The sequence below is a fragment of the Callithrix jacchus genome, chromosome 11, assembly GCF_049354715.1.
Source record: "Callithrix jacchus isolate 240 chromosome 11, calJac240_pri, whole genome shotgun sequence".
Classification (NCBI taxonomy): Eukaryota; Metazoa; Chordata; class Mammalia; order Primates; family Cebidae; genus Callithrix; species Callithrix jacchus.
The window spans coordinates 37,617,359-37,639,822 of NC_133512.1; the positions used below are offsets into that span (position 1 = coordinate 37,617,359).

The following is a 22,464-nucleotide window of genomic DNA, read 5'->3' on the forward strand; positions in this document are numbered from 1 at the left end:
TTGGAATATTGCAGTGCTGCCACCATAAGCTAAGAACATAGGCTGCACAGTGTACTCACATTAGGAAACTCCATGATAAAATCATAAGCGTTCGCTTCCCTTGCTGCTCTCTCCACCTCTTCATCAGTCACATCATCTCGTCCATGCTTGATATTGTTGATGATGGTGGTCCCGAACAAAACAGGCTCTTGGCTGACCACTCCAATATGTTCCCGGTAATGCCGCACATTTAAAGCTCTGATGTCATTCTCATCCACTGTGATCTGCCAATCCAAAGAATGAACCATGTTGTGATGCCTTTTACTGTGTTGATTTTCAGTATCTTGTACTTAACCAAAACATAAGCTGAGAAGTAGCATATTTTAAGAATCAAAGAGTATATTTTGATAAAATATTTATAACTTGTTTATTGTCCATAGACTTTTTCTGGTAGACAGGAACAAACAAAACCGCAAAAGAGTAATTGGTCTAAAATCTGGCCAGATCATCTAATTATCTTAATTCTAAGATCCACAAGTTAGATATTATAAAGATACATATTCTAGGTTCCCCACATGTTTTTATGTAGACACATAAAAAAACTTCAGCTTTGTTATTTTAAGACTGATGTGACCCTTAAATTTCTTCTAGGAAATAGCCTTCATAATTGGAACACCTCAGACTCCTGCAAAAGACAAAAGTGTCTTCTATTCATTGCTATACATAATAGGTAATCTCTGTCTTCTCCACAGGTGGTGCCATTGCCAATTACCCCAGCATACTCCAGGGACAGAAGCCAGGGTGAGGTAATTCTAACTTACACAGTCTCTATTTCTTACCAATGCTTGTTTTCTGTCGGGGCATGGGTATTCTATGCAACTATTTTATACATGTAACACTCATCTAATAATTTATGTAGTCACATGGGTCTGGGATACTTTAAATGAAAACTAAGAAGCAAAATTTAAATAAAGCCAGGCTCTAGGGGAGTAGGTTTTCTTTTAAAATAACTGTTGAAAGTTTGAACAGAAGCATTAAGAATCATACACTTTTGAGTATCAAATCTCATCCTCTATGCCACTTACAAGGCTGAGAAAGTAAGTGAAACACTGTAAGCTCCAAGAAAAAAAAAAGAAATGGAGATGTTTTCTACATCATTCTTCTGAGATAAACTGTGAAATTCTTGGTAGATGCTGGATACTGATATTAATATGCTATTTTTCTCCACAACATTCACACCCTTCTAACATACTATATAATTTACTTATTTTATTTATTGTTTGTCTCTGATTATTAGAATGTGAACTTCATGAGGGCAGATTTTTAATCTGTGTTATTCACATAGGTATTCTCAGAACCTAAAACTGCCTGGCACTAAATAAATATTTGTTGAATGAATAGATACAAAGGGAAGAAAACAATATGGCTTCTCTCCCAGCTCTACTGTTGGAAATGAAAATGTAACTTTCTGTGGTGTTTCCATGTTCCATTAGGTAGACTGCATGGTTTTGCTAGCTGCACTTACAAAGCCGTCATCTGGATCATATAACCTCTGCAGAAGCTGGACTACCGTACTCTTCCCACTGCCATTGGGACCGACCAAGGCGACTGTCTCTCCAGACTTAATTCTGAGATTCAGACCCTTCAGAATCTATTGGAATGTATGGAGGGAAAATCATAAAACTGCAGTAGGAATATGACGAACACATTTTCAGAAAATGAATATATAATTATAAACCAAAACAAATTCTTCTGTGGAACTTAAAAAAAAATGAGATCTTGTTATGTTTGTTTCATGTACATGTATAATAATAGCTTAAATAACTTATAAAAATAATAGTAAAATAATCTCTCATTATCTCTCTCTCTAAATAAGAGATCTAAATTAAGAGTACTCTCAGAATATTAACTAGTAAACTGTCCACATTTTCAACTAAAATGTTTTATATGAATTTTGACTATCAAGTTAATGAAAGTCTTGTCCTAATTTGTAACAAGTGAATGAAATCTTGCCAGATATTGTCACAAGCTATTTAAGGAAGCTCCTTCTTGGAATATACTAACATAATTGCAAAGCATATTTTAAAGTGAAACAACTGGCAGAGTTTCTCAGGGACTCCCAATAGATGATAGTTTATCATTAGAAACCCTGGTAGGTCTCATGGTGACCTATGAGGAAACATTTTAAACATTTGCTCAATGACTGGAGTTGCTACAGCATTTAGCGTCTCAGGTACCTGCAGTGTGAGGTCTCACAGTAATGACCCTCTCAAATGACAACAGTGATCCTGCTGAGAAATTCTCACCTATCCTTGCTTGCATCTGTGTGTAGTTAGCCCTGAACAGGGGAATCTCCCCTTGAATTCTCTTACTTTGATCTCACCATTTGTAAAGCAATGGACCCTTTGCATAAGCCAAACACAAAACCTTCAAAGGGCCAAGCAGAGAAAAGTTCTCTGAAGGAAGTGAGAAATCGGGGACCACGAGGAGTACCTCTTCTCGCACCTGCACTTTTACTCTAGATTTGGTTTCTGATCGTTCCTTGAAAGAATTTGTTTTATTTATTTCAAATGGGTGGACCAAAAAAAATTTCATTCTTTAGTTTAACAAAAAGGGTTATGTTTCAAAAGTTATTTTAAAAATAGTTGTTTAAAACCCAAAGAACACTTTCCCATGCAATAAAATGGCACAATTAGTGCTTAAGTCCTCAGGAAGCCAATCCAAATGTAGTTGCAAAATGTAGTTTGAAATTCTCTACAATTAAGAAAAATGGTGGAACTCAATACTTTTCCAATAATGGTAATTAAGTAACAATGTTTTTTAAAAAATAAAGAGCTTTGAAAAGAGAATTTCAATCAAAATTTTAATCAGAAGAAAAAGAAGTAGAAGTAGGTAGGTCTATACAAATTCTATAAAAGACATTAGCAATTGATTACATTAGTAATTTTATCTATTTCACTTAAAATCATGCCTTTTCTACGAAGCAAGTGTTTTATTATTAATAATTACCTTTTTCTGTCTTTAACAGAAACTACTTTTTGGGTACATACACTAATGAAGTCAAAGGGGGAAGGCAATAAAGACACATTTTCACAAGAACTTGTCAAAGGCTAAATGATAGAGTAGGATAAACTCTGTGTGTGTGTGTGTGTGTGTGTGTGTGTGTGTGTAAAGGTGATAAAGTACTAACCACAATTGCTGGTGCAGTAAAAGCCCTAGGAAAGGAAGAAGGAAAAGGCACAAGTGCATAATTCTCCCAGGTTATAGATGAGGGGGTTAAAATGTTATCTGTGTTGAGTGGAGTAGCATTTAGGAGCCACCAATAGGTGGCACCATCAACCAAAGACACTTCGGTGTGTTCCCAAATCCAGAGTAGAAGAATTTCACAGAGCTGAAAATGCTTTAGTCAGTTGAATATAGAAAAAATGCTGCAAAATATAACTCGTTGATCCAAACTTATTTGTTCATTATTTATCTATCTCCTCAAGTCTGTAAGCAGAGTAGCCAAAATCTTGGTCAAAGTGATCCTAAGTAATCGTGTCAGAGAAGATCTTGGCCAGTAGAAGACAATTTCAGAAAACTGTACAATCATATAATTTGTTTTAACCTACCTTGATAGAGGGTCTTGATGGATAATTGAAAGAAACATTTTTAAATTCCACAGTTCCTTCTATGGATTCTGGTTTATATCCAGCTGTTGAAAAGTTATCTATACTGGGTTTCTTAGAAAAACAAAGGAAATGTTATAAATCTTCAAAGGAGTAAGCTGACACTCTCTACGTCCTAAAAATAGTTTAAGGGTGGTTTTCTTCCACAACGGTTTCCTTTCTGCTTTAGAAGTGCATTGAGTTAGACATGAAGGCTTCAGTAAAACACAATCTCCTTGTAGAAAAGAGTTAAAAGCAATCTTTCTTTCCCATAAACAACTGAGCCACATTAATTTTCCCATTTTATTGTTTTAGTGAAGCAAGTGTGCATGTTTTTTGTCTCCATTTTGCAGTAATGATAGTTATTCTTCAAAGCAATAAGAGGTCTTACCTTATCAATAACCTGGAAAATATTAAAGGCAGCTCCTCGGGCTATCGTGAAGGTTTCAAAATGAGGGGCTGCTGCTCCAATGCAATAACTACTATGGATTACACTAAAGAAAACCTGCAGGAACAAACAAAATGATATTTAGCTGTCTGCAGTTATACAAGAAAGACAATAGAATGTAATATATAATTATTGGTTTGGGCTCACAGAGAGATATTAGAAAAATTAGGTAAGAAAGAATGAAAGTATGACCAAGTAAAAAGGAAACACAAAATAATCCAAATATCCTTGGCCTTTTCCTAATAGGGAAACAACTTTTGACTATCTCATAGTCTTCCAGTTATCACCTGCTGGGATGTGTGACTGGGAAAATCTGCTGACTGAAGTGTGCCTGCCATGTATAAACCCAACGGTGAATTACACTCCCCTCCTTGCTAGGTGACCCCTTAAACTTTAAAAAGAAAAATGCAGTAGATTTCATTGGCTCAGAGACATTGTACTGTTTTCACTCAAACTGTTTTGGAATTTGTGTACTGGGGACAGTTACCCATTTTAAGAGAGGCTCATCTCTGCAAAAAGTCAAAGAAGAAAAGAATCCCTCAAGCTAGGAGCTCTTATTTCTATCTTTTAGATGAGGATGCTCAGGCTTAGTAAGCCATTTACCTAGCCACACATAAATTGAGGAGCACGAATGAGTAAAAAAAATCCTTCATGTTCATATTTCACTTTATGTGAGATAAATGAATAGCTAAAATATTAATTATGAATGCCTCAAGTTCAAAAGATGAATTTAATGGAAAGAAGAGAAATCTATAGAATGGAAAGGCCAAATCAGGATCAAAGTATGTAGAGCACATCATTTTGATTCATCAAGACAAATGTTTCTTAATCCTGTACTGATCTGTTTATTGTTATAACTTGGGAGGATAACTGAATAAATTATTATTTAACATATAACCTCTAGAAATTTAAAAGTCTTCAAACTGTGATATTGGACAGAGCTATATGTAGTCTTTACTACATACTGAAATAACAGAGGAAGAGGAGGTGAGTGCAAACTCTACAGACTATTTATGGAGAGAAGACATTTAGTAAGGTGAATGTAGAATGCCGTCTGATCTCAGCCAAGATGAAAGGAAAAATCTCACTAAAGAATGGCCTTTTTCACGGTTAGATTAAGAAAACTGAATGTATCTCCCAATGGGGAATTCAATTATGATTCTGCTAAAAGCAGAATTGTTGTGTCCTTGACACAACGAGGACCCTAAAACATGCTGGATGAATAAATCCTGTCAATTCATAACCATAAAGGTGCATACAAATAATTTGAGGTAAACAAATGTTTGTTTATTAAAAACATTCGTCTTGGATATTCATCTTCGAAGAGGAATTTTGGCTAAACTAGATAAGGAAAGATTTTCCAGGCCAGATACCTTGTTCTCAAACAAGACTTACAGCAAGAACAGTTCCGATGGTATATCCAGGTTCTCCATTAAGAATCAAGGAAGTTCCATACCAAACAGCAAGTCCATAGGTTCCATTCATAAAGAAGTACACAGCACCAAGGGACAGTTTTGAAGCTATAGCCTTTTTTATGCCAAAATCCTTTGCATCTTTGAGATTCTGTGTATACCTTACAAAAACAGAACCCAACTTATTAGTAGCCACTGGGGAAAATAAAACCAAGCAGATTTTGTTATATTAAAAGGGACAGACCTTTGAAGTTCTTTCTTCTGGCCCCCAAAGGCTACGACTGTTCGGATTGATGACAAAACTTCTTCCGCCACAGCCCCAGCTTTGGAATAGGCATTTAATTCCTTACTGGTCAATGAGATGACCATCTGTAATAAACCACCACCACAGTTAAAGAATGACTCTGCATAGTAATGTACCGAGCACTGAAGTCAGGTAGAATTTGAATTCTAAGTAGCCTAATGGTGTGTTTTAAAACTCTATCTCTGTATTTTTAAAAACTCTTTTTGGAAAAGGATGTCTACATTGGCACAGTTGAGAAAGACTTGATTTGGAGAAGGATATTAAGGACACCATTTTTGTGTGTGTACACTCTGGAAATTAGTGGGCCTGATTTGACTGGATTTGATTTGTTGCTATGTACAAAGCAAAGCTTCCAGAAGTTGTGGGTCTCAGGGCTGTGTCAGAAAGAGGAACACAATCCTGACGATGTGTGGGATGTAACGATAAAATCATTACTGCATGTTGCAGTCTCTCTAGTAAATGCGTTGTCTTCAAATACTAAGAGGTAAGACTTCAGAGAGAAAGGGGAAAATACCACTATTGGTGACTAGACAGGTTTACCTGATTTCACATGGCCTTCTCTGTTTTATGTCCCATTTACTAATCCTTTTACAGTTTTGTAATTAGCACAACAGTTCCACCAAAGGGAATAGCAAGAACACTGCCTTCAGAGCTGTGAATTTATAACTATTGCCTATTTGCATAGCAAGTCTATCCACCTTAAAAATATATTCCACATAATAGGAGCTGATTTTATATAAGACATGCTTGGATAACTGTTGAAGTCAGAGGGTAGAAGAAGCTGAGTAATACTCATTATTTTCTGACTTCACTTACTAAAGACAATTATTCCTGTAGTATATCACTAGAGGGGAAACACCACCTGGCACAAATCCTTCTACTTAGCAAGTGTTTAACAGATAATTGCCAGGTTGAATTGAAGGAAGGTAGAAACAATCCATTCTAGTACTGCATCATTTGGATAACTCTGACCTTCACCTTCTTCTGCTTCTTGATCAATACAGTAATAGAATTTAGACTACCCACTGCTATTCCTTTAAACTTCCTTATTTACCTCTCTTCTGTGGGCAGTTAAGGTTCTGATCTTAGTAACTTACGGCAGCCAATCTTTCTACTGAGATTTCCTTCCTCATTTCAAATAAGCTGAGGATGAAGGTTTTGATAAAGGCTACAAAGTCAACACTTGGAGTCACACTAAGTAAAGGTGCGCTGTCCAAATATCCAAGCCTGTTGTTAAGGGATTAGCCCACTATTGAATATTTTTATTGCTGAAAATTCTTGTTTGGTTGAATTTGTATATGGTTAGCAAATAAACTCTGGGAATGTTATGAACTGGGTTTCCATAAAGAACAATTAGTATTGCAAAGTTTAAAGCATGGTGCCTCGGATTTAGATGAGTATATACACTGATAGAATTGCCAAAGATATGATTTAGAGAGTAATATTAGAGATATATTTGTTGTTTTTAGACTTCATAAGATACTGGTTTCAAAACCAGGCTGTAAATAAGATTACAATTTTGTGGTATACCTACACCAAAACAGTGCTAAAAATGTAATTTAGAATGCAAATACATAATTTGTTTAAAAAACTGAAACATATTCATGTGGTACATAAAAATAGATATTAGCAGACATTTGAAATGTAATTGAAAGCCTTATCAAAATATAAACTTGGCTAGTGAGGTGGCTTACTAGCCTGCAATCCCAGCACTTTAGGATGCCAAGGTGGGTGGATTGATTGCTTGAGCCCAGGAATTTGAGATTAGCCTGGGCAACATGGCAAAAACCTGTCTAAACAAAAAGTACAAAAGTTAGGTGGGCATGGTCACATGCACCTGTATAGTCCCAGGTACTTGGGGGCTGAGGTGGGCGGATGACTTGAGCCTGGGAAGTAGAGGCTGCAGTGAACTGTGTTTGTACCACTGTTCTCCAGCTTGGGTGACAAAGTGAGACTTTGCCTCAAAAAGCATTTACATATAGATGTATATATATATATATATATATATATATATATATATATATATACACTTTAAGAGGGTGCTATAAAGAAGTATTTTAAGTGTTTACTGTTTTAGGATTTTCTTATTTCATTCTACCCAGTGAAATGAATCGTAACACATTTATCTGGGAATTTAGAACCAACAAGCCTGTTCCAATAGCAATAACTAAACATCACGTGTATAATGGCATCATACTTTGTCCATGCTACGACTTAAAGTTATGTTAGACTACTAAATGAAGAGAAATGTTTTCAATGTTGTAAGATATTAAAAACAAATTTTATTTTAGCCAAATAACTTGAAGATAGAAAGGTGACTAATTATGAACAAAATCAAAAGTATTTGTGGTGTATAATATGCCTTTGTAGTTTGGGACATGGCAAATGAATAGAAAAGCCATTTTTTGCCAAACTCCATGAGTCCTTTAGTCCACACTGCTGCTTCCATTCAATATTGTATCAGCCGGCTCGCTTACCTTAGAACATGCTGCTGCTGAAGCCATTATAAGAGGAGATATGGATAGAGTCACTAGGGTGAGTTTCCAACCTTTCATCAAACCAACTGCTAGGCCAATCAAAAAAGTAGACATGTTTTGAAAAAACAGAGCAATCTTGTCTCCAATACCATCGCTGATTTTGTCAATGTCACTGAAACAAGCAAATAAATGTAGTTAAGTCATTTACATGTCACATATGAGAACAAAGCTAACATACTACAATATCATCCTCTTACTCAGTCATGCGAGTGTTAAGTTCACCGATGTCACAGCTATCAAACCAGCCAATGTCCTGTGCCAAAACTGAATGAAAAAACTCTTTTCGAATCCTCTTGGTCTGTCGTGCTGCAGTTACAATCCAAAAGGAAATCTGTATGTAGCCAAAAATCAAGGCAGCAACACCTATTCCAACATAATACAGGGTCAACCTGAAGAAAGAGTGTTAGAATGTGAGACAGCAGCACATTTTCCTCTTGTTACACACAAAAAGTCAATCACAGTATTTGATTGAGGAAATTTATGCTAGAACCTATAAAGAGAACTAAAAATAACATGCGATGAGGTGAAGTACATTGAATGTAATGATCTAGGTTTCCCTGGTAAGACATAGAGTATATCTTTTACATTATTGGCAGAAATTAGTATTTTTAAACACTCTTGCTACTTGTATTTCCTTTCAGTATTTTTAATACTTTCATATAAAAAATTTCCATTGAGGTAATTAGGTAACTGTAGGCAGAACTGGAGGGTAAAAACAAAAAATGATAGCAGTCAAAAGCATTTGATAAAAAGCTTAAAAACTATACATAGCCCAAAATTCAACTTAAGGAATTCACCCTAAGGTGATATATACAAAGATTCATCTATATAAATAGTTTTTGTAGCATTTGTAACAATATGGAAAAGCTGCAAACCATCCAAATATGGAACAGTAGGAGACCAGATAAGAAATGTAACTATTTAATAAATATATACTGAGTGCCCACTATGTGTGAGGTCCTAGAGACACAGTCATGAGCAAGATAATAAGTCCTCCAATTCTGGGAGGAGGTAGACAATATACAAAGAGAAAAAAAATAGGTTTTTCTATGAAGGAAGTAAACAGGGGATAGGCCACAGAATAACTGGTGGGTAAATATGGGTTGGGAGAGCTAGTGCAGATAAATAGAGTGGTTAAGAAAAGTTTCTGTGAGGAAGTGATATTATAGTTGGGATCCAAAACATGAAATTAAGCTACCCATAAAAAGAGCAGGAAGTGCATTCCAGGGAGAGGAAAAACATCTCTCCCAGGAGAGACTGAGTCAAGAAAAGTTGTTTAGCATGTTCCAGAAACAAAAGAAGTCCAAAGTGGTAAGAAATGATGAGGCTGGAGAATCTGGCATATTCTTGGGTTTTTATAGTGCATATTTCACCTTTTATTCCAAGAGAAGCAGAAGATCATTGGAAGGTCTAAGCATGGGATGGCATTATCAACTTTTTAAAAGACCACTCCAGCTTCTCTGTGGAGGATGGATGAAAGCAGAAATAATGGAAGCAGGAAGTTCTGTTAAGAAGCTACTGCCATGGCCAAGGTGAGAAGAATTGGGGCCTGGATGAGAATCATGGCAGTCTACATAAAAAGAAGCAGACAGATTTTACGTGTATTTTAGAAACAAAAATTGCCAGACTAATGGACACCCTGAACAAGAACAACCAACTTTCGCTGCCAGACACATGACTGGGAAGACTGTCCAAGCAAAAATCTCCATTCCTGCCTCCAAATGACACCCATCCTGAAAAAGAAAAATCCTTTTCATTCAGTCGTCTAGATTATAAGAATATAATCTGCCTGAAGAGCACCAGATTGTATGCCTCACCTTGAAGGAAGTACCTTTCATGATCCTTGAAGAGAAGAGAGAACTTGAAAAGTTGTCACAGGTAGGCCTGCCCTTTGCCTATGCGGATTCTCTCTCTCCCATGGGGATCTAATCAGTTACAGTTTCCTTCAAGCATACAATCGACCCAGGATGTTCAATTGCCAACTGTTTGCTCTAGCATGGATATTTAGATTTCTTAGTGCTTTATAATTTTTTTGCTTTTTTTTGAGACGGAGTTTCGCTCTTGTTACCCAGGCTGGAGTGCCATGGCGCGATCTCAGCTCACCGCAACCTCCGCCTCCTGGGTTCAGGCAATTCTCCTGCCTCAGCCTCCTGAGTAGCTGGGATTACAGGCACGCGCCACCATGCCCAGCTAATTTTTTGTATTTTTTTTGTAGAGACAGGGTTTCACCATGTTGACCAGGATGGTCTCGATCTCTTGACCTCGTGATCCACCTGCCTCGGCCTTCCAAAGTGCTGGGATTACAGGTGTGAGCCACCGAAATTTTTTGCCTTTTTTAAAAAAGATGGGATCTTGCTGTATTGCCCAGGCTGTCCTCAAATTCTGAGGCTTAAGGGATTCTCCTACCTCAGCCTCCTGAGTAGCTGGCACTGATGGTCCATAACACTGGGGCTACAGGTACACACTAGTGTCTTATACTGTGTGTGTGTGTGTGTGTTTGTGTGTAATAATAAAGTAATCTTTGTCTTCCTGAAAAAATGTTGCCAATGTATTGGATTGGAAAGGGAGAAATCAAGAATAACTTCTTAGGTTTTGAATTGAGCAGCTGGCAATGAGGATATCACTTTCACTTGTGAGGGACGGGGACAAAGACAAGATTTGCAGGACATAGAGAGAGCTCGGATTTAGATTTGCAAAGACCGAAGTGCCTGTTAAACCTCAAAGTGGAGATCAAGTAAGAAGCTGAAAATGAGAAATGGAAGCACAAGAGAGGGGGTCTAGGCAAGGGATGTGGATTTGAAAGCGGTAACTGTTAGGCAGGTGGTAATTAAGACAAAGGGACTGGCTGAGAACACCCAGGTAGAGGAAGAATTAAGTGAATCTGCCAAGAGGCTAGTGAGGTAGTTGCTAGAAGGCTGTGATGTGCCCTATGTAGAAAACAGGTGTGTCAGATAAGCTTCATTCAGGCATGAGATATAGTGCTGTTGATGATGAATTCAATGTTAAAGAATCACTGACACATATTGAATAAGATGACTTTAAACAAAAGCACACATAAAGTGAGGTTGCATGTTATTTGGTTGATGAAAAGTTTGTTACCAGAGGCTCACAGGATCCTAACACTGTATTTCTCCTAAGGGTAATTAATAGTTTAGAATTTGATAATTCAATTTTCACAGAAACTTTAACAGAACATAACCATCACAAATAATTTACTGTGTTTTCTTGTAAGAGGTACTATTCAAGGATAGGATGGAACGCTACAGCCTTAATACAAATCATCTAGCTGAATTTTTTTAACGTTGTGGGGAAAATGTTTGCAACACTCAAGTAAAATAAATGTAAGATGAATACTCTGAAAACCACAAGACATTATTAGGAGAAGTTAAAGAAGATCTAAATAAATGAAGAGACACTCCTTGTTGATGGACTGGGAGACTCAGTGTTGTTAAGATGACAATTTTCCCCAAATTTATTGATAGATTCAATGCAATCCCTGTCAAAATTCTCGCGTGTGCTCTCCTAAATAGACAAGGTGATCATAAAATATATATATAGAAATGTAGAGAACTCAGAATAGTCAAAGTAATTTTTAAAAGAAGAACAAATTTGGAGAACTTACATTTCCTGAGTTTATTTATGAAAACTATAAAACTACAGTAATCTAACCAATACAGCACTGGCATAAAGACAGATATCTCAATAACTGCAACAGAGCTGAGAGAGCAGAAACTGACCCTTACATTTACTGGCACTTGATTTTTAGCAAAGGTGCCAAGGCAATGCATTTGAGAAATGCATTTGGATTTTCAACAAATGATTCTGGGACAACTGGATAGCCACATGCAAAAAAGATAAATTTAAACCATCACCTCACATCATTCACAGAGATTAACTCAAAATGGATCACAGATCTAAGGGTTTAAGAATTAAAACATTGTGATTTCAAGAAGAAAATGTAAAGAAAAATCTTCATCACCTCAGGTTAGGCAAAAAATTCCCACACTCAAAAGTGTAATCCATAAAACAAAAACTTAATGAATTGAACTTTACCAAAGTTAAAAATTTTGTCCCTCAAAAGAAACCTCTAAGAAAGTGAAAACTCCCAAAGATGGAGAGGAAATATTTGCCAATCATATATCTGACAAAGAACTTGTAATCAGAATTTATAAAGAATTATTTCCACTTAATAATAAGAGGACAAATGGCACAATTTAAAAATAGGTAAAATATTTGAATGGACATTTCATCAAAGAAAATACATTAATAGATTAAAAAGTACATTAAATGCTCATCATTAGTCACTAGGGAAATGCAAATTAAAGTCATAATACCCCTTCATACCTACTACAATGGCTGTAATTAAAAAGGCAGACAGTAACAGGTGTTGATAAGAATGTGGAGAAACTGGAACCCTCAGACCCTGCTAGTGAGACAGTAAAATGGTGTAGCCACTTTGAAAAAACAGTTTGGCAGTGTTTTAAAGTGACAAACCTAAATTTACCATATGACCCAGCAATTCCACTCCTAGGTCTACTCAAGAGTAATAAAAACATATGTCCACACAAAGAAGTGTAGATCAGTGTTCACAGAAGCATTATTTGTAAATAGCCAAAAAGTAGAAATAATCCAAATGTCCATAAGCTGGTGAAGAAATAAACATAATGTGATACAGCTTTGCAATGGATTACTAGTAAGCAATAACACGCAATAAACTACTCCTACCTGTTATGACATCGATGAACCTCAAAAACGGTATGCCAAAAAAAAGAAGCAGGTGTAAGAACTTTACATATTATATATTCCAAGCATATGCAATGTCAATAATATGCAAATCTTTCAAGATAAAAGCAGATAAGGAGTTGCCCCAAGCTGGGCATGGGAATAGGGATTGGTTGCAAATGAGAATCTTTGTAGAAGGATAAAAGTGTTCCTTTGTAGAAGGATAACAAGTGTTTTTAAAACATTGTGGTGATGGTTGTACAACCCTTTACATTTACAAAAATCATTAAGTTGCACAATTGAAACTGGTAAATTATATGCTAAGTAAATTATACATCAACAAAGGTATTAAAATCATATAAACAGTAAAATTGTACTAAAATTACATATGTACCACTATACATGTAAAAATACTATAATAATATAAACAGAAATTAATCTTTATATCTATTAGTTGTGGGATTATGTATAAGTGATTTAATTGTCTTCTTTGACCATTTGTATCTTTTTACATTTTCTACAATGAAAATATGATTCAATCAGAAAAAATAATTTAAAATAATTTTATAGAAGCACTGACTTACTTTAAAAAAAATTCTTTATAAACAAACAAACAAAACAACAGATTCAATTTTTCCACATGGAAGAACTCTACTTATTCATCTAGTAATCAGACTTCCAAACTACCTGGGATCCAGAAGAAGAATTTTAGTAGTCCCAGAGCCAAGGCAATTAATTTTGTGTCATGAAATGAAGCCACCCTTGAGGGCTTAGCTTTCTGATTCCAAAAGTCACCCAAATTAGGATTGATTTAATGGCTTCATTTATTGAATATTTACTATATATCTGTTAATCTAACACAAACTTGGCTGTCTAGTTTGCCCCTTCTGTTTCAGGTAGGTTATGCTAGATACATTAGAAGTGGCAAAAGAAAAGGATCAAGTTGCTTAGAAGTTCATCCAGAAGTAAGTAATCAACTTTTGACAGCAAAAGAGAAGGAAACATATTGAACAGCAGTAATCCTGGCACTATTTGGTCATTCTAACCTGGAGTCAGCAAGAAAAGATTCAACTATTTTTAGAATAATTTTCTGATAAATAAGACAGAGACATAGACTTAACATTGAAATTATAAAGCTGAGTCATTTTCTTTGGAAAATAACAGGTGGAATAGAATTCTTCAGTTTCTGATTATTACAAATGGAAGAAATATTATTACTTTACACTCAGAAAAATTATGCAAATCAATGCTTCCCAAAAATATGTTCATTAAAATATTAGTTCCACAGATGCTAATAAGTTTTAATGGAAAGAAATTAGGTTCCACAATCAAATATTAACAGGGTTGGAAAACTTGGATTAAACCAAGCTAACTAATTGGAGCCTTTACTAGCCATATTATCATATATATATCCCATAGGAGGCTGTCATAGAGGCTGGGCGCAGTGGCTCACGCCTGTAATCCCAGCACTTTGGGAGGCCGAGGCGGGTGGATCACGAGGTCAAGAGATCGAGACCATCCTGGTCAATATGGTGAAACCCCGTCTCTACTAAAAATACAAAAAATAGCTGGGCATGGTGGCGCGTGCCTGTAATCCCAGCTACTCAGGAGGCTGAGGCAGGAGAATTGCCTGAACACAGGAAGCCGAGGTAGAGGTGAGCCGAGATTGCGCCATTGCACTCCAGCCTGGGTAACAAGAGCGAAACACCGTCACACACACACACAAAAAACCAAAAAACAAAAAAGGAGGCTGTTATAGATAACTTTTTCCAAACCAATTTGACTGAAGGATCTTCTTTAACATGTATCACAAATATTTCCAAAGTATTAATGTACTTTGGAATATATTAATAATTAAAATAAATACTAATTAATATTGAATATTATAGGTGTTCTTTTCTCTTTTCTTTTCTTTTTTTTTTTTTCTTTTCTTGTTTTTAATGGAGTCTCTCTCTTTCACCCAGGCTGGAGTGCAATGGTATGATCTTGGCTCACTGCAACCTCTGACTCCCAGGTTCAAGTGATTCTCCTGCCTCAGCTTCCTGAGTAGATGGGACTACAGGTGCCCACTGCCACACCCAGCTAATTTTTGTATTCTTAGTAAAGATGGGGTATCACCATGTTGACCAGGCTGGTCTTGAACTCCTGACCTTAAGTGATCTGCTGGACTCCACCTTCTAAAATGTTGGGATTACATGCGTAAGCCACTGCGGCTGGCCTTGGTAATAAATCTCTTATTATTTAAACCAATCTTAAAAAAAAAAAAAAAAAAAACCAGGCCAGGTGCAGTGGCTCATGCCTATAATCCCTGCACTTTGGGAGGCCGAGGTGGGTGGGTTGCCTGAGCTCAGGAGTTCAGGACCAGTCTGGGCAACACGGCAAAACCCTGTCTCTACTAAAATACAAAAAAGTAGCTGGGCATGGCAGCGTGCCTCTGTAATCCCAGTTATTCAGTCGGCTGAGGCAGGAGAATTGCTAGAACCCAGGAGGCAGAGGTTGCAGTGAGCCAAGATCATGCCACTGCACTGGCCTGTTTTGTTTTGTTTTTTTTTTCTCCAAAATTTATCTCCAAAAAATAAAATAAAATAAAATAATAGTATAACAAGTACTATAAATGGTAAGTATGTTTCCTTATCAATTTAGTAGCCCTTAAATAACTGTACATGAGCATATCTTTTCATCTTATTTTCCCTTTCATTGTGTACTTTTGAATGGATCCCCATTTTAAAAATTGTTAAACTTTTTGTAAAAGAAAAGTATACTTCATGATTGTACATCAGAGCCCTGCTTTAATACTGTAAGACCAAAAATTCAGTAGAAAACATTACTCTAGATCCTAATCAAGAATTTTCAAAAGATCCAATATAAAGAAATTTTGTGTAAAATTAGCTAAGAAAAGAAATTTACTCAAAGAAAGTTGAGGCTGCAGCAATATGGAATTCAAGTGGGCATCATTCACATTGTGGCCCAGAACAGCACTATCCAATAGAACTGTCCATGATGAAAAAAATATTCAATATCTATGCTGTACTGTGTGGCAGCCAGCCAGATATGACTGTTAACACTTGACATGTGACTGAGAATGAGAAACTGAATTTTAAGTTTTATTTAATTTTAATTAATTCAAATTTATAGTCAGAACAATCAAACAACATAAAGAAATAAAAGGCAGATTAGGAATTAAAACTAAAGAAGAACAGAGAATACTAGAGGCTGGGAAGGGTAGAGAGAAGGAAGAGATAAGGAGATATTTATTAATGTTAAAATTATAGCTAGATAGGAGAAATAAGTTCTAGTGTCCTATAGTACTATAGTTAACTATGACTATAGTTAACAATAATATGTGATTTCAAATACCTAGAAGAAAGATACTGAATGTTCCCAACACAAAGAAATGATAAATGTTTGAGATAATGAATATGCTAATTAATCTGATCTGATCACTATGTGTCATATGTATTACAGCACCACTATATTCCTCATAAATATGTACAATTATTATGGGTCCACTATGATTTTTTTAATTAAAATAAAAAAAGAATTAAGGCCCAGAAGTTGTCACTGCAATGTGATGGGTGTCCCTTGAAAACATGGTGTCTTCACTTTGCGGGGAAAAGAATAGGAATCATTTAGGTTTAGAGTGAAGACTAAGAGAGTTTTAGTGAAACAGTATGGAAATCCAGTGAATATACTCAGTAAGGTAATGTCTACCTAACAAACTCAGAACATGTTGAGTAAATAAACCATACTGTTTAAAATTACAGAAACAGAACATCCTTATAAATTGTTTGTTATTCAGACTTTATAATTTTGTGTTTGGATACAACTCTACCATAGTAGTCTGAATAATTAATCTCCAAATTTACTGTGAGTAAAACCTTACTATTTTTAGTTTTAAAAGTATTTTATTATTTTTACTATTTATTTGTTGCATATATTTTGTGATTTTTAATGTTTATAGAAGTAGAATTGTCAATGAGGCTCGTAAGGAATATGATTTTTTAAAGGGAAATTCAAGTCCTTTTTCTCCCAGGATATGTCTAGGAGGCAAAATTGCTATAAAAATGCAAATCTTTACAATCTTTTAATTGATGACAGCTTTGTCAAATACAACTCAAAGAATATGACCTATATATCATTCAAGTAGAAGAAAAAATATGTACTCATTGTACTTTATATACCTAATGAAAGAAGAGGAAATGTTTGTTTTAATCATTTTTATGTAATATTAACGGTCATACAAAATTTCAGTTGCTTTTTTCTTAAAAGCTTTAAATAAAGCATCATGCATCAAATGTGATATTAACATTTCATTTGGACTTACACAGTTATATCTTCATTCAGCTTCTCTTGAGACTGAGTACAGTTCTGATAATTTGCTGTAAAAAAAAGGTTTTTTAAATTATAGAGGAAATTAATTTATAATTTGTCATACTGATACATAGATAGCCCTCCAAACCAAATATAGTGCACTGTTAAGGTAACAGATTTACTGCCTACACACAGGTTTGTTATCATCTCATTTTCTTTCTTTTTTTTTTTAAGATGGGAGTTTTGCTCTTGCTACCCAGGCTGGAGTGCAATGGTGCGATCTCGGCTCACGGCATCCTCTGCCTCCTGGGTTCAGGCAATTCTCCTGCCTCAGCCTCCTGAGTAGCTGGGATTACAGGCACACGCCACCATACCCAGCTAATTTTTTGTATTTTTAGTAGAGACGGGGTTTCATCATGTTGACCAGGATGGTCTCGATCTCTTGACCTCGTGATCCACCCACCTCGGCCTCCCAAAGTGCTGGGATTACAGGTGTGAGCCACCGCACCCGGCCTATCATCTCATTTTCTATTCTTTAACCTAGAACTGGAAATAATTGTCTCTGATCTCAAGAAGTACTCATGCAACTTGGAAATATATAAGAAAGCATTAAATATGTAGCTCATAAATGGAAAGAATTCTTTGGGACATCTCTGATCAGGCAACAGTCAGGAAAGTAATAGTAATGGAATTCCTTGCTCCTGCCTGAGATTATAGACTTTGAATTAAGTTTGAAACACGCCAGGGAATGATTTCAAAAGTCCAAGAAAAGCAAGAACATGTGTGAAAGTTCTAAAAGAATTAGTCATGGGAAAAACGGAAAGCTCATTGAAACCTGTTGAGTATAACCAGGATAGCAACATACTAAAACAGTGTTTAAAGTAATCTTTGGATTGTAAGTTTTCTATGTAAATTTTTTATATATCTTCTAGTAGAAAAAAATACTGTACAATGATTAGTCTACTAAAGTCCTGATTTCACCAACACCACAAACCTTGGTTGATATCCATGATTATAATTTTCTTCTTTAAACCTCCATTATAAACATTTGAAATGACCTGCAGACACCATGACTTTTCATCTGTTATATAACCATAACATCATCACATATTGCAGTGTTGATATTTATTTTTATGCAAATGATCATTTCTATTTCTATTTCTGGAATCGTGGTAGAAAAAAATACCAAAATTCATATGGTAGAAATCAAGATTTTAATGAGATTTAACTGAGCAAATAAAGGAAATAAACATTGTTCCTAAAAATATTGCCTCCTAGCAATATCCTGGGAGGGAAAGGACTAGAATTTCCCTTTAAAAAATTATACTCCTTATGAGCCTCATTGACAATTCTACTTCTATAAACATTAAAAATCACAAAATGCATGAAACAAATAAATAGTAAAAATAATAAAATACTTTTAAAACTAAAAATAGTAAGGTTTTACTCACAGTAAATTTGGAGATTAATTATTCAGACTACTATGGTAGAGTTGTATCCAAATACAAAATTATAAAGTCTGAATAACAAACAATTTATAAGGATGTTCTGTTTCTGTAATTTTAAACAGTATGGTTTATTTACTTAACATGTTCTGAGTTTGTTAGGTAGACACTACCTTACTGAGTATATTCACTGGATTTCCATACTGTTTCACAAAAACTCTCCTAGTCTTCACTCTAAACCTAAATGATTCCTATTCTTTTCCCCGCAAAGTGAAGACACCATGTTTTCAAGGGACACCCATCACATTGCAGTGACATCTTCTGGGCCTTAATTCTTTTTTTATTTTAATTAAAAAAATCATAGTGGACTCATAATAATTGTACATATTTATGAGGAATATAGTGGTGCTGTAATACATATGACACATAGTGATCAGATCAGATTAATTAGCATGTTCATTATCTCAAACATTTATCATTTCTTTGTGTTGGGAACATTCAGTATCTTTCTTCTAGGTATTTGAAATCACATATTATTGTTAACTATAGTCATAGTTAACTATAGTACTATAGGACACTAGAACTTATTTCTCCTATCTAGCTATAATTTTAACATTAATAAATATCTCCTTATCTCTTCCTTCTCTCTACCCTTCCCAGCCTCTAGTATTCTCTGTTCTTCTTTAGTTTTAATTCCTAATCTGCACTATCCAATAGGTTAGCTGTGGCCGTTTGTGGCTATATAATTTTGTTTATAGATTTAGGGGGTACAAGTGCAGTTGTGTTACATGGATATATTGCATAGTGGTGAAGTCTGGGCTTTTTGTGTAACCATCACCTGAATTGTGAACTTTGTAGCCAGTAAGTAATTTTTCGTCTCTTACATCCCCTCTTACCCTCTCACCCTGCTGAGTCTCGTCTCTATTATTCCACTCTCTATGCTCATGCGTACACATTATTTGGCTCCCACTTATAAGTGAAAACATGTGTATTTGACTTTCTGTTTCTGAGTTATTTCATTTAAAATAATGGCCTCTAGTTCCATCCATGTTGCTGCAAAAAAACATGATCCTATTCTTTTTCATGGCTGAGTAGTATTCCATGGTATGTATGTATGTATGTATGTATGTAAACATTTTCTTTATTTATTCATTCATTTTGAACACTTAGGTTGATTCCATATCTTTGCTATTGTGAATAGGGCTGCAATAAACATACAAGTGCAGACATCTTTCTGACACAGTGATTTATTTTCCTTTAGGTACACTGCAAAATTGAATGGTGGTTCAATCTTTGAGAAATCTCTATACTGCTTTATACTGTTTTCCATAAAGGTTGTACTAATTTACAAATTTACATTATCCAATACTGTATAAGTGTTCCCCTCTCTCTGCATTCTCACCAACATCTGTTATTATTTGACTCTTTAATAGTAGATATTCTGATTGGTGTAAGACAGTGTTTCACTGTGGTTTTATTTGCATTTCTCTTATGATTACTGATGTTGAGCATTTTTTCATATGCTTTTTGGCCATTTGCCTGGCTCCTTTTGAAAAGTTTATGTCCTGGCCGGGTGCGGTGGCTCAAGCCTGTAATCCCAGCACTTTGGGAGGCCAAGGTGGGTGGATCATGAGGTCAAGAGATCAAGACCATCCTGGTCAACATGGTGAAACCTCATCTCTACGAAAAATATAAAAAATTAGCTGGGCATGGTGGTGCGTGCTTGTAATCCCAGCTACTTAGGAGGCTGAGGCAGGAGAATTGCCTGAACCCAGGAGGTGGAGGTTGCGGTGAGCCGAGATCGCGCCATGGCACTCCAGCCTGGGTAACAAGAGTGAAACTCTGTCTTAAAAAAAAAAAAAAAAAAAAAAAATGTCCTTAGCCCACTTTTTAATGAGGTTATTAAGGTTTATTTTATTGTTGGTGAGATGTTTGAGTTCTTTGAAAATTCTAGATGTTAGTTTTTTGATGGTTGCGTAATTTACAAATATTTTCTTCCATTCTACAAGTTGTCTATTCACTCTGTTGATTACTTATTTCTCTGTTCAGAAGCTTTTTAATTTAATTCAGTGAGTCAGAAAAATAATCCTATACTCACTTGTGTTGGTTTGGACTAGACATCCACTAATAAGGTTATCACTCATTTCTCCTAAAACCAGTGACATTAAAGGAAGGCAGGCTCCATTCACCAGTGATGCCAGTATACCCAGGATCATGAGTGTGATGTCCAGTCCATCAGCAAAGCGAAACTAAGGAAAACAAAGCATGGTGGTACCATAGCCATTAAACAAACACACTGAACACTCAGGCAAAACAGCAGCCTACAGCCTTTGCCACCTAGTAAACATGACTTAACAGATTGATTAAGATGGTAAATGAATGCATAAAATCATAGATATGTATTTATATCTTAAGTGAAAACAAATATCAAAATTAAGAATTTACCATCTCCTTTAAAGAAAGGCATTAAAAAAAACCAAACAGCTCAATCAGTACAAACTGTATATACCTGACACAAGTCAGGTCAGATGCAGGTACAAATCAAAAACTTTATTCCATTTGGTTGATTTGGGAATCAGTTACGATATTTTGAACAGTGCAACAACATCTTAGTTTATGGAAAGTTGATCTGCACACTTTTAGTTCCCTAGGCTCACTGGCGTCATAGCAATGTCATAGCTAAGTGCAGTCACCAGAACTAACTAGTAAAAACGTAATGAATTGTATTTGTGATCCTTTAAAATTTCTTAGATTCTTTTTTCTACCCAGAACAAGATCTATCCTGTAAATAAGAATATTTAAGGGAGTCAATAATAATTTTAAGGGCTGTTTGGGATAAGAAAGAAATGCCTGAAAGCCATCTATTAAATGCTTTATATTCTATTCTGTAGTAGGTCCCCATAGCATTTGTCCAAAGCCGAATCATGAGCAAAATTGAAAACATGGATTATTTATCTTACTGAGAGAGACCAACATAAAATTTAAATGGTATTAAAATGTAATTAGATTTGAATAACAGCAGGAGGAACTTACTGCATATTTTATGAATGGAGACCAAAAAATATTTATTCCATTTATCAGTGCAATGGCTAATGAATATTTATCGTGTTATTCCACAGCACTGCATTCAGCATTAGAGACATTAAGAGAGTGTCTGCTCCTCCAGTTTCCTCCAGAATAATGCTAGCTTCTTGATAAAGTTTGTCCTGTTCCACTACTATTCAGTTTTTTTTAATTGACTTTTGATAAAATAGGGACTGTTTCATGTATATTTCTAGGGACAGACATAACATTGACAGCCAGGCTGACACAGAGATTAGAGTTGGTGAAGGGCAAGTCTGTGAACAGATGCATGAAATGCTCCTTAAACATGATTTCAAAGAAGTGTATTGATACATAGGCTTTAAAAAATACTTGGATAATTATTTTTGATTTAAAAGGATTTGTAAATAATAACACATAACAATGCAGAATCATCGGAATATACTGAAATGTAAACATAGATAGTAAAAGTCACTCACAATTTCCCACGACTCAGAAATATCCTTTGGTAACATTTATGTGTGATACATACACACACACACACACACACACACACACACTTTGAAAACAGAGTCATTATGTGGATGTTATGCTATTCTTCCCTATTCTTTATTGTG

At 35.4% G+C, this 22,464-nt stretch overlaps 1 protein-coding gene and 1 long non-coding RNA gene across 3 annotated transcripts in view; one reads left to right on the forward strand and one right to left on the reverse strand.

Annotated features, from left to right (window-relative positions):
• LOC118143665 (uncharacterized) overlaps positions 1 to 3,189 on the forward strand; it is a 31,791-nt gene extending 28,602 nt beyond the window's left edge. Inside the window, exons 5-6 of one of the 2 annotated variants that reach the window (XR_013523707.1) lie at positions 732 to 785; positions 1,473 to 3,189. This is a non-coding gene — a long non-coding RNA (uncharacterized LOC118143665). The remainder of the gene's footprint in view (positions 1 to 731; positions 786 to 1,472) is intronic. The other variant, XR_013523708.1, reaches the window with a different exon arrangement.
• Positions 1 to 22,464, reverse strand: part of ABCB5 (ATP binding cassette subfamily B member 5) — a 118,735-nt gene that overhangs the window by 90,657 nt on the left and 5,614 nt on the right. Inside the window, exons 3-12 of the mRNA XM_035253686.3 lie at positions 20,904 to 21,054; positions 17,374 to 17,428; positions 8,525 to 8,716; positions 8,268 to 8,439; positions 5,731 to 5,855; positions 5,470 to 5,647; positions 4,018 to 4,131; positions 3,591 to 3,701; positions 1,505 to 1,630; positions 60 to 263 (exon numbers count right to left, since the gene is read on the reverse strand). Coding sequence (XP_035109577.1) covers positions 60 to 263; positions 1,505 to 1,630; positions 3,591 to 3,701; positions 4,018 to 4,131; positions 5,470 to 5,647; positions 5,731 to 5,855; positions 8,268 to 8,439; positions 8,525 to 8,716; positions 17,374 to 17,428; positions 20,904 to 21,054 — 1,428 coding nt within the window. The remainder of the gene's footprint in view (positions 1 to 59; positions 264 to 1,504; positions 1,631 to 3,590; positions 3,702 to 4,017; positions 4,132 to 5,469; positions 5,648 to 5,730; positions 5,856 to 8,267; positions 8,440 to 8,524; positions 8,717 to 17,373; positions 17,429 to 20,903; positions 21,055 to 22,464) is intronic.